This window comes from Pungitius pungitius, chromosome 4 (genome assembly GCF_949316345.1).
Source record: "Pungitius pungitius chromosome 4, fPunPun2.1, whole genome shotgun sequence".
In the NCBI taxonomy this organism is placed as follows: Eukaryota; Metazoa; Chordata; class Actinopteri; order Perciformes; family Gasterosteidae; genus Pungitius; species Pungitius pungitius.
This window is the reverse complement of record NC_084903.1, coordinates 20,939,277-20,951,545: the sequence shown is the minus strand read 5'-3', so window position 1 is coordinate 20,951,545 and position 12,269 is coordinate 20,939,277. Positions and strand designations below refer to the sequence as shown.

At 48.4% G+C, this 12,269-nt stretch overlaps 1 protein-coding gene across 1 annotated transcript in view; it reads right to left on the bottom strand.

The window, feature by feature from the left end:
• Positions 1-2,885: 2,885 nt before the first annotated feature.
• Positions 2,886-12,269, bottom strand: part of LOC119198624 (mothers against decapentaplegic homolog 3) — an 18,351-nt gene continuing 8,967 nt past the window's right edge. The window contains exons 2-8 of the mRNA XM_037456016.2: positions 8,677-8,870; positions 8,327-8,461; positions 8,071-8,196; positions 7,152-7,364; positions 6,910-7,047; positions 6,259-6,403; positions 2,886-4,995 (exon numbers count right to left, since the gene is read on the bottom strand). Coding sequence (XP_037311913.1) covers positions 4,872-4,995; positions 6,259-6,403; positions 6,910-7,047; positions 7,152-7,364; positions 8,071-8,196; positions 8,327-8,461; positions 8,677-8,870 — 1,075 coding nt within the window. The 3' untranslated portion in view covers positions 2,886-4,871. The remainder of the gene's footprint in view (positions 4,996-6,258; positions 6,404-6,909; positions 7,048-7,151; positions 7,365-8,070; positions 8,197-8,326; positions 8,462-8,676; positions 8,871-12,269) is intronic.

Below are 12,269 nucleotides of genomic sequence, written 5' to 3'. Positions count from 1 at the left end.
CTTTTCAGAAAATGGCTCCACTCAAAGACGTGTTTTCTGATAAATAATAGACCAAACAGTGCATGTGTTGAACTTCTCTCTCTCTGCCCTCATGTGACACCATGAGTCGGCCCTCATCTCTGTGAAGAGTCAAACCACTCGGTTCGAGCTCCAGGTACCTTCCAACTGATGTGTTTATTTATTTTAACATCTACGTAAAACTAAAACCCCAATAAACACGACACAATCGATTAAACCCGACTCAGGAGTCAGCAGTGGAGCTTTCCTGGCGATCCTCCTCCTCCCCTTTTTTCTTTTTTGGCGGGCCGAGTCCTTTGGAGGGAAAACATGGAACATCTGGCGGGAGCAGACAGGAGCTGGCGCTACACGACGGGAGAACAAGCGCCTGAAAGCTTCATTATGTCCCAGCTGTTGCCCTCAGAACACACACACACCCAAAAAAAAAGAAAAAGAGGCGACCTCGGCAGGGTGACGTTGCCGGCGAACACGTCGTTTGAAGCGAGACGCGGGTTGTTTTTTTTTCCTGAGCTTTTCAGGAGGTGTTCAAAATGTGGCTCGGCCTGGACGCTGAATGTTGGACTTTCAAACTGTCCTTTGAAGGGGTTTAACCGTTTGTGGCCCTGAAAAGCCCATTGGAACATTTGTTTTTTTTTAACAAATTGACAGAGAGACAAAAAAAAAACTCAAATGAGACTCAAATAACTCATCCAGCTTCTCGCAATCAGGTGAAAAGGTTGACTTGGTTTCTGTTTAAATACCTGCAGAATAAATCACACTAAATATACAAATAGACCGAGCAGATGACACACAAAACCAAGCCGGCCGACGTCGTGATTGACACGATGCCCGTAGAAACCCAACCTTTGGCTCACATCCTCTTCCGAGTCCGAGCAGTCACTCGGCTTTATTACACTGGAGACTGGAGACAGATGACGTCCTGCGTGTCCCCACGGGCCCCCACGGGCCCCCACGGGCCCCCAATCCCTCGGCGGTTCACCTCTGCAGCCAGTTACAGTTGATCCGGGAGCGTCTGCTATTCACTGCTCAGTACCCGAGTGAACTACTGCATGTGTATAGAGGATAGTCAATGGAGTCAGGCCAGGTGTTCAAAGGTCAAAAGGTTGCAATTTGAGCCTTCTTTCCCCCCCCCCCCCCCCCCCCCATTTACTAACTTTTCTTATTTCCTCTCCAGCCCGGCTCTGCACACTCTCTCAGCTCGGACAGCTTGTTCAAGTCGAATGCTATTAGTTCTAGGTCAGCGCCTGGTGCTTTCTCTACACCCCAACGCCACCTTTTCACCAGGCAGGGGATCCGAGCACCATAAATCAGAGCGGTGACAGCCCATGGATGTCAGTAAATATGTTTCCCTCGCTGCCTCTTTTTTTCCCACCGTAGAAGCCGAGGAGGACAGAAGAAAAAGAAAAGAAAACGACAACCGAGAAGCAGAAAATTGCTCGGAGGGGGAAACATTTCCTCCGTCTTTCGCTCGCCGCCTCCCCCCCCCCCCCACCAACCAAACCTTCTCACACAACCGGTTCGCTTCTCACCATCTGATATCCATGTTTTTTTTGGTTTTTTTTCCTTTCCTTTTTCACCGAAAGTAAGTGTTGGCCAGGTGTTGATGAATGTTGTTGGAACAAAACGTCTGCTCGGTGGAGACGGCGCGACAGTTTTCCCCTCCTGCACAGGGGGGGGGGGGGGGGGTGAGTGCTGGCCAACGTACTGGCATCTGTGCGTGCGTGTGTGTGTGTGTGTGCAGGCCGAGGGCCGATGGCAGCCAGGTGGAGAAGTGGGTGCCCGTCTCCGGGTACCTGCTGCCGTCCAAAGGCAGCTGTAACGTAGCCACCCGTGGACTGAATGCTGATGATGCTGCTGCTGCTGATGATGATGATGCTGGTGATGATGCTGCAGTCGAGGCTTTCTCCCTCGTCTGGCAGCGCTGCGGGCCAACGATGGCGGCGAGCGACCTTGAGGATGGGGGGGGGGGGGGGGCAGAGTGAGAACGGCGTTGACCTTTGTGAAGACGGATTTGTTTAGCGGCTAACGTTCTCGCCGCGGACGCCGTGACCTTCACACGCGAGGCCGGGCTGACGGCACTCATCTGTTCACCTTTCGGCGGCGAGTCGCACCAGACGGCGGCGGCCACGTCTCCCTGTCTGTTCAATTGATCGCTATTTAATCACTATCAGCTGTAGTCGCGAGGGCCGAAACGCTAACTCGGCAGTTAAGAGTGATGAATGCACACACTAATCTTTTATGTTCAGTCATCTCTGTTCTGCCTAATGAGATCAATAATTGTGCAGGGATTTACCCTGCACCCTGATATTATTATTCTTAATGTATCTTTTGGCTTACTTTAAGCACTCGTGGCAATGCTACTAAATACTTCCTGTTTGAACTAATCATTTCACATCAAGGTGTTAATGTTAAAACTAAAGTAGAGTGCCGTCACCCACCACAAATTTACCCTAAACTTAATAACTAAATGAGAGTTGGAACAGTTTCAACCTTAACCTTCCTTACATGGAGCCAGCAGTGACCGCTGCAGCCAGCAGGTGGCAGTGTTGAGCCAGTGTTGTTGCCACAGTGACGTAATTGCACACACACACAACACTTCACAAACCCACTATGGAGATGATGTCTTAGAGTAAAACCAAATAAGTTGGACCAGGAACCATGTTAAAGGCATAATGGTGTTGGGAATGAAGTTGTTTAAATTCTGCCGCCTCCATGTGGCAGGTACCTCCAGAGCTGGACTTCTTTGAGAGACAAATCTGCCTCCTTTAGTGACTTTGGGCCTCAGTTTGCTTCTCACTCTGCCCCATGGTCCCCACGAGATATCAATACAATTAATAGAAAAATAAACACAACAGAAATTTAAAGCATCACATCAACTTTTTTTTTTATATGCAGAGAAAAATAACAGAATAGAAAGGTATACTTTTATACAAGACATCTAAAAACACGCATTCAGAGCACAAATACATAAATCACAACAAACAACGATAACAGTTTAAACGAGGAGGATATAAGCACAAGCAGTGTAACTTGAAGAGTGTATAAAAATGGCGAATTTAATAGCGAAATATTCCCTACTGGGGAATCACATCGACTGCTGCGTTCAAAGACACCAGAAGTCATGTCTCAGATCGGTAGATGCTACTGTCTCTGAAACAATCCCACATTTCAGTTTAAAAAGTCACAATTACACAATAAGAGATTCACAAATCATACAAAAGGGTCAAATCTTATGGCTTTGCGGTTCCTCTCGAGTCCCTAAAACGTCAAAGATCGGCACCACTCGGCTGGCGTTTAACATCAAAAGCAGGATTCATGTGAAAGGATTCAGGGAAAAAATCCCCCCCGCCGTGTCTTTGTCGGCTGTTAAAGAGAGTCGGAGAGGAAACCGATCCACTTCCACCACAGCGGGCGGCCCAGAGGAAACAGGATCAAAGCTGAGAAGAAGCTTCGAATCCACGTCTAAGACGTCTTCTTTTTTTGGTGTTTCAAAAAAAAAACAAAAAAAAAACACCAACATTACAAAAGGTCGACGGTGGCATTGTGAGACGTACACAGATGGGGAGAAAGCGCTCACTCTGTAAAAAAATAAAAAAGTACATCCTCAACATCGTCCAAAGACACGTCAGCGCCTCACAAAAATAATTGGTAGCAAAAAAATCGACTTTAGAGCCTCGAGAGCCTGGTTTCGTTCCGCTGGCTCCTGTACGTAATTCAGCGGGTTTCCACGCCGGAAAGAGTCAATATCACCGATGGCTGAGAACAAGACCAATGTTATGGACTGCTGAGAGAGAAAATTAAAAAAGCAAAAAAGGCATCTTCCTGCTCTCACAGTATCCCTCACACACACACACACACACACAAACGCACATATTCAACTATGTTTGGTGTGCTCAGCTCCGTGTGTGTGAGATGTTTTCAAAGTCATAACAATACAATGCTGCAAAAGTATTTTGCAAATGGGAAAAGCTTCCTGAAATCAATGCAGGATATATTTCATATAACCTTTAGACAAGAAATATTGCAGCTGTGAATTAAAAACTGCCATTGAATGTACCGACACTGCTTGCCTAGGATATTAAAAAAAAAAACACTTTTTAAAAGTGCATCATCCTCCCGATGACGTTGGATAAATGCCGATGTCTTTAAGTACTCAGTGTGGGTTTTAAGAGTTGTGACCGATTTCTTGCTTTATCATTTGTTGCCGTCTCAAAAGCTATTTTTGAGCCATTTGCCCGGTCAGGGGCAACGTCGGGCTGCACGGGACAGAATGAAAAACCAAATGCGCGTACTGGACGTACAGTATGTTCCTTCACACAGTGCCAACATTCTCATTATAATATTCATTTCCAATAGGTTTCACGGGGTCACATCTGTTAATATCTTCATAACCGATCAAATGCCCCAACACAGAAACAAAGTATTTTAAAAGTATGTTACATGTTGCTTTAAAAAGAATTATTAATGCTTAAAGTTGAATATCTCAAAATATCTGTACAAAAAAAAACAATTTAAACAAGAGAAAAAAATGTATATTTAAAAAAAAAAAAAAAAAATGCTCCCATTGCTCTTATAATAATTCTGGACAAAATGTTGAGATGATACTTACATGGTACTGCTTTAATGCACTTTAATGTCCCCTTTCGCCACAAACAACATGTATATAAAAAGTGCTACTGACAGCTGGTGGGGAGGAAGGACCAAGTTACAGATTGAGAATCGGCTGAACGAAGGGGGGTGGGGGGGGGGGGTGGTCCGGTCCTGTGTAGCTGTGCCTGCATGCAGTCTGTGTGTGTTTAGAAGTTGGCGGGCGGGTGAAGGGTCCTCCCCCACACCCCCCCCCCCGGCGCCCCCTAAGAGACGCTGGAGCAGCGGATGCTGGGGGAGCCCATTTGTGTGAGCACCTTGTCGAGCCACTGCAGGGGGCCGTTGAGGTGCAGCTCGATCCAGCAGGGGGTGCTGGTCACCGTCTGTCGCCTGGGAGACAGAAGAAACAGATGTTGAGCTCCCGGCGGAAGGCGGCAAACCCCCCAAAAAACGACTCCACTTTCACGTCAGGCGCTGGTCACAAAGAGCCCAAAGATGAAGGGACAGCTTTCTGACTTACTCTTCTAACACGGTTTATGTCCGATGAGGAAGAAATTAAGATCAGTCCGATGTCAAATTGACCTTAAGTGTGAAGTTAGGTCTGTCTCTTTTCTGGTGGTGTTTTAAAAAAACTAAAAGTATCTTCAATGCTTTGTCTATATAGTGATGAATTTAGTTTAGTTTTAGTTTTTTCTTTTCTTCTGTAACTGAACACAATGAAATGTAGTTTTATAAAACACGTGCTACCTTTGCTCTATATGCCTCTGAAACCCCCCCCCGGAGGGATTTAACGGATTGTCCACTCGGATGTTTGTTCTTCAGCAGAAGCAACACAAACAACACTTTTCCAGACATTTAACCTCTCGTGCTCCGTATAATGTGGCACCTCTCTGATTCCACTTAGTGCCGAGGACAGGAGATGCCAAAGCCTACAAAGTAACTTAACGTGCTTAGGTGTAAGTGGAGTCAGGTGACAGCTCTTTGGCCTAAAGTGCCTGCTGCAAGGAAGCAGAATTACAAAATGTAAAAAAATACAAAATAAAAGTAGTGGGATTTGATTTCCCAAGGTGTGCCTCGACCACCTCCGGCTCTGTGCTCCGCCATCGCCCAGAAGCTTTAAAAAAAAAAAAAAAAAAAAAAAAGGCGGCTAGAATGAGGCGAGGGAATAAAACGACTAACACCAATAATCTTTTTTTTTTTTTTTGGTCGACGCCAAGAGCAGCAGCAGGCGAGTCGTCTAATTCATGCACGGGAGCGCCAGATGAACACTTCCCAGCTGTGTGGCACCAGCCTCCGGTTCCCACGGGTTGTTTCACCAGCGCCGGGGGCCGCCCCCCCCCCCCCCCCCCTTTAAGGAAACCTGCGGTCCTCCCTTACTATCGGTGAGTCACGCCGTGTGGAAAACAGGGAGGGGAACGGAAAAGGGAAAGTCTGTCTTCTTTTTCTTTTCTTTTCTTTTATGGCACATGTGTTTGTTTTAAAAATAGTCCGCCGTGCAAACCGGGCGAGGAGCCTCGGCGACGTCACGGGGCGCCGGATCCTCCGCAGTGCGAGCGGCAGACAGCCCGCGGGGGCGTCTGGAATCGCGGGGTCGTGACTCACTCATTTGCAGTCTGTGTTTACATGAGGGCTTGGTTAAGGAGGGGCGCTTACCTGTACTCGGCCCCCCAGCCCTTGACGAAGCTCATTCGGATGGTGCACATGCGGGTGAGCTGGTACACGGCCTCAAACCCCTGGTTGACAGACTGGGCCAGCAGGGCGGCAAACTCCTGGTTATTGAAGATCTTCAGGTTGCATCCTGGGAGGGGGGGTGGGGGCGACAAAACAGCCCACACACAATGTCAAACAACGCTACATATGTGGGACATGTGTGTTGATATGATCCAATTTATCTAGCTAAATCTGACAAGAAAAAAACATCTCCCTAGAATCAGCTGATTTATACCGCTTCAAGTCCAGCATGACATGTGATCATCCTATTGGATGAACAAATATCAATTCGATGTCTCCGTGTGTATGAGCTAGATTGAGCTTTTACGTTAATTTGACAGGAAAACCGAAATGTGTCGTGACATTCAGGAAAAAGAGGCGCAGGTGAATTGAATACAAAACCAAAACCTCTATTATGGACATTTGTGCACCATTTCAGAGCAAAGAATAAAAGCTTTTTATTTGAAACAGACATTCAGAGGAGATTCCTGGCCTGGCGGTGAAGGAAAGGTTTGGACGAGTCTGTACGGAATCACCAGTTAAAAAAAAAAAAAGAACGCAAAAGGAAAAAAAAAAAAAAGGTGCCTCACACACCTGGGGGGATCTTGCAGACGGTGGCCGGGTGCCAGCCGTAGCGCTGGTTACAGTTGGGGCTCTGGACAAAGATGGCGCTGTCGCTGAGGCACTCGGCGAACACTTCTCCTCCGATGTAGTACAGCCGCACGCCGCGGCCTGCGCGAAAAACACAAGACGGAAACAAAACCCCCATCAGATGAAAAAGAAAGAAAAAAAGTGTGACGTCATTGTAAGAGTAGCGTCGTTTCCTTTTCCCCTACCGATGTGTCGGCGCGTTAGCTCCACGGCGGCGTTGCGGTTGACGTTGGACAGCAGGCCCAGGCAGAAGCGCTCAGAGTTGGAGGGGTCCGTGAAGCCGTCAACCGTCAGCGAGGGCTGCGAGGCGTGGAAGGTCTCTCCTACTCGCTGGTTCAACTCGTAGTAGGAAATGGAGCACCAGAAGGCCGGCTCGCAGTACGTCACCGGCTGAAGGTCTGACCCACACAGAGAGAGAGAGAGAGAGTTAATAGACAGAAATGTGAAATCAAGGTTAACAGGATGAGGAAGGATGCCATCAGAGGAATAATGGTGGAAAAAACGGATTATACGGGAGAGAAAAAGACACAATATTGGAGGTTGGGCCGGGTGGGGGGGTCATTGGGAATGCAGACGGCGCAAACAACACAAAACTAACACAAACATGAGGCTGCCACCAAATGTCCAAATGTTTCCCCAGAAGCTTTTAGCAGACAAAAAAAAAAGCGCTGGAGCCCGAATGATGGAATGACTCCGACTTCCACGGTGAGTCGTGCCGTTTTCCAGCTCGAGGTGGCCACAAACTCTACATTTGGTCCTTGCAGGGCAGGAGGACGACCGCTTCAAGTGATTTTGTTATTTCATCAGAGGCTTTCCAGCAGAGTGCCCCCCCCCCCCACCACCCTCTACCCCCTCCAGGCGTTTTTCCATCCTGGTGGAATTAACGTAGGATATACATTAAAGTGAGTCAGGGCTGAACGCTGTCTCGGCTTGATCAGTGTGTGTAGGGGGGGCGGGGGGGGGGGGGGGAACAAAGGCTTCTTTCATCACCTGGTTCCCTCTTACACAATTGGAGCTGAATCAAACAGAGAAATCCTGCTGGAAACATTTGTCTGTGACACACACACACACACACACACACACACACACACACACACACAGTACCTAAGTTGCTGTGTGAGGGTGAAACGGAGTTAGGTGACAGGTTGGGGGAGCTTGTGTCCATGCTGTGGGTCATCTGGTGATCGCTGGTCTCTCCATCCTCACTGAGGTAGCCGGGGGGGGGCGTTTCTGCAGGTGAAAAAAAGTCTGAAAAGGTGTCTGAGGCACTCAAACATGTTACAATCGTTTTCGGGCCGCTGTCTGAACAACCACAGAAAAAAAAACCTTGGGGGGGTTGGGAGGGGGGGTACGCTGGTACCTGGTATGTAGTTGCTCTGGGGCTCGATGCCAGCAGGGAAGTTGGTGTTTTCTGGGATTGAATGGCTGTAGTCGTCCAGAGGAGGGAACTCACTGGGGATTTCTGTGTGTCTGGGCACCAGCACTGGTGGGAGTACTGCATAACGGACATGAAGGCAGACACACACACACACACACACACACACACACACACACACACAACAATGAACACACACACAACAAGTAGTTCCTTAGAAGACAGCAAAAGAGATTCCATGAATGTGTCTGTTATTAGAAAAAAAGCCCTGGCAGCAAAGTAGAATAAATCTTAAGAGTTAAGGGCCGTGATGAAATGCGGAGCCCCCCCCGTACCTGGCGTCTCCACCCTCTGGTAGTGGTACGGGTTGACGCACACCTCATCCTTCTTGGTGTGGAAGGCGTACTCGCACAGCTCCACCGCCCGCAGCTCGTGGTGGGACTGCAGGTCGGGCCAGCGCCACAGGCGGCAGTAGATGACGTGGGGCAAACCTTTTCTGTGGGACACTTGCAGACGGCCGTCCAGGGACCTGCGGGGAGGGGGGGGGGGGGGGGGGGGGTGGCATTGGTTTTGAGCGGTTAGCGATGTGCCTCTTTGTTGATTGGAGCTCACAAATTGTGGATTTAGTATACATTTTTTCGGGTATTAATTTCTAATTTTCATCAATACAAAAGGTCCTTGACCAAAAAAAAAACAACTCACTTGAATGAGTCTTTTAGATACTGGTGTAATAAATATATTTCTGCATATGCTGCCTGGGCTTTGACACCTTCTCCCGACGAGGGTCCCAGCTGTGTGCCCTCGGCTCATGAGCTGAAGTCTAAAAATAAAACCACCGGCCGCAATGACACGTCAGGATGCAGAAACAGGGCATCCATTGTGTTGATTAACCTCTGCGCTCATAATGCTGTCGGCAGCCTGATGACTGGTTGCTGGACTGTAATGAGCGGTAGTTTGACTCTGCAGATTGTCATAGCGCGGGGAGGTGGCCTCTAATCCCTGAGCACAATGACCCCAAAAAACGCTCTGATCATCTTATGCAAGCGGCAACAACCGCATATACCCCCCCCCCCCCTGTCAGAGTCAAAGGCATGAGCTAAAGCTCTTTAGAGGGACAGTCCTCAAATAAAAGCAGGGCTGTGTACTGTTGAACTAATGAAAGCTGCCACATCTGGGTCAGCCATCGTACACCCGGCCGGCTGAGAATAGCGCTTCAATTTTTTATGGCAAAGGCTTTCACGTAAAAAAAATGTGCCGGAAAGTGTGTGCGTGTGTGTGTGTGTGTGTGCGCGCGGATCAGATGAGTCTCAAATGTGAAAATGGTGTCTGAGTACTGTAGGTGCACAGAAGCAGTTGAATATTAGAACAGGCCCAGGATGTTTTGTTAGAAGCTGAAGTGATTCTCCAGCGTGAGCCACAGCAGCGTCACGCAAAAAACAAAACAAAGGAAAGTGAGCCACGCGACAGTATTCAAAACGTGACATGAATAGATCCATCGCGTCACGCGGCGCGTCAGGCTTCCCGAAAGTCGAGGACGACCAGCTGCACTCGCCCCCGCGGTTCTGCATTTTGATCTCAAGTGTCGAGAGGGGAGGGGGGGGGGGGGGGGGGAGAAACACGACTCGACTCCCAGGAGTACGGCCCGGACACCGGCGCGGAGTCGGCAAATAGGCCGCAGCGCGCCCACCCTGCGGGGGAGGGGGAAGTGTGCCGTGTGAAGCGAATACCGATCCGGTGGAAGTGACGCTTTGGCCTCGTGTTTTTGAGGTTCTGCTCGTGGTGGAGGTTCCTCTTCTGTGTTTGACACGCGCCTGAATCGCCACGGTTCAGTGGTGCGGTTTCCTCTCACCACATCTGGTTGTTCGTGGAGGTTTGTTGACTCCATGGAATCCTCGACGAGAAGAGGAACGCTCAACTAACCGAAACACTGTAACACTAAAGAGGAGCACCAACAACGTTGGAATGAGACCTCCCCCCCCCCCCCCCCCAAAAAAAGAAGAGTGCATCGTAATCCTCAAGCAGGTTGTAATCAAAGCAGGTTATTGTTGTTGCACTGTGATGTTAACAGTCTGGGGTGTGTGTGTGTGTGTGTGTGTGTGTGTGTGTGTGTGTGTGTGTGTGTGTCCCTGCGGCTGAGTGGCTGTTTGTTGAGGGCTCGACTGCGTGGGCGGAGACGGACGCGCACAAACTGCAGAGCATTACCGGCCATTTGGTGTTTTTAAAAGGAAAGGCGCTTACAGGGAAGGAAGAGCATGACTCAACTGTCCGAGCGACACGCGGCACAGCAGACACACTCGGGCCAGACAGGACGCAGCGGATTCAGACGACACTAAATGTCTATTAATCATTTCAGTGGTGTTTAAAAGGGTTGGACAAAAGAAACAGTAAATAAATAACAGGTAAATATAATCCAAGGAGAACAAACAAAGGTTGCGCTTTCAATTATTGTTTCATGTTGAGGGCATTTACTTCCTCATGAAACCTTTTTTTTTTTATATTTGGAGTTGTGAATAAGGGCTGCAACTAACGAATCTGCTGTTTATTTTCCTCAATCGATTGGTTCATGAATGAATGATTCAGCACAATTTCTCACATCTTCTAAAAACACAAGCAAAATCCAATTTACGATCCCGAAAGACGAGTGAAACCCCAAAACAGTCAAATGAGAGACGCAGGAACCACTAAAAATGTATGACTCAAAAACAACTTGATTCATTTAATATCGAAATAGTGGCTTTTTAACTGCATGTTGATTCACTGATCAAAGCCCTGTTCCAATGACTCCCACCAACTGCATGACTCGCTCTATCCGGGTCAGTTATGACTCCTGCATGTTGAATGAGAAACTAATGGAAAGAGGAAAAAAACTCTTGCGTCTCCATCAAGCCTCGGATCCCTAAAAGGCTCAGAGTGCTTCATTGAGGGGGGTGGGGAGGGGGGGTGGGGAGTGGGGGGGGGGACGACTATGACCTCAAATACCCTGCTGGGTGGACCTCAATACTCGTGTTTACAACTCGGGCCAAAAATCAGATGGTAAAATAGTGTACATTTGAAAAAGATGAGTCTCTGATGAGAGAAAGAAAGAGAAAAAGACTGATCAGCAAAAAAGAAAAAGGGACCAATTGGTATAGATTTTTTTTTGCTGGGGGAAATTGTGTCAACATCATTGTGTTTCATGACCCGTAGCTAAGCCTGAACTTTATGCCCAACCAGCTCTGTTTGTGGTAATAGTAGGTACACACACACACACACACACACACACAAGCGAGATAAAATAACTACTTTCGAGGGATTCATACATTTAGTGATCATCTGTCTAAAGGTGGAGTTTGGTTTGGAAAAGAGGGAGTTTAGGTTGTGGAGTGGAAAATACACTGATGCCGTTTGTGTGTGTGTGTGTGTGTGTGTGTGTGTGACTCATAAAACCGACTCAGACAGAGCAGATTGAGCTTCACTGAGCTCGGGAGGGAGGAGGGGGGGTCAAAACAAACACTCTGGGGCATGCCCTGTTACGCTCTGAGAGAGAGAGAGACACACACACACACACACCACACACACACACCTCTCTCCCTCAAACCTTTTGAAATGGACTTTTTACAGCTTTGCCGGGCTTGTAACTCAAGGACAGGTCTGGGCGCAGTGACCCCGTGACGTCCTCCACGTCCATTCTCTGCCGTCTTCCAGTGGGGGCCCCTTAGAGCTCATGCTCGATCCAAATAATACATATTTGGTAGGTTTTTAATGCAAGTGCATGTCAGGACCTCCAGTCACAGTCTGTCCTGTGAGAGCACGGAGGGCGGGGGGGGGGGGGGCAAAGTGGATGATGGAATAAAGGAAGGAGGGTGCTGCTGGACAAAGGGGCTGGCAGACTGTCTAACAGCTCAGGGGCAGCTCAGTGTCTGTGACTGGCCCCCTAAACCCCCTTTTC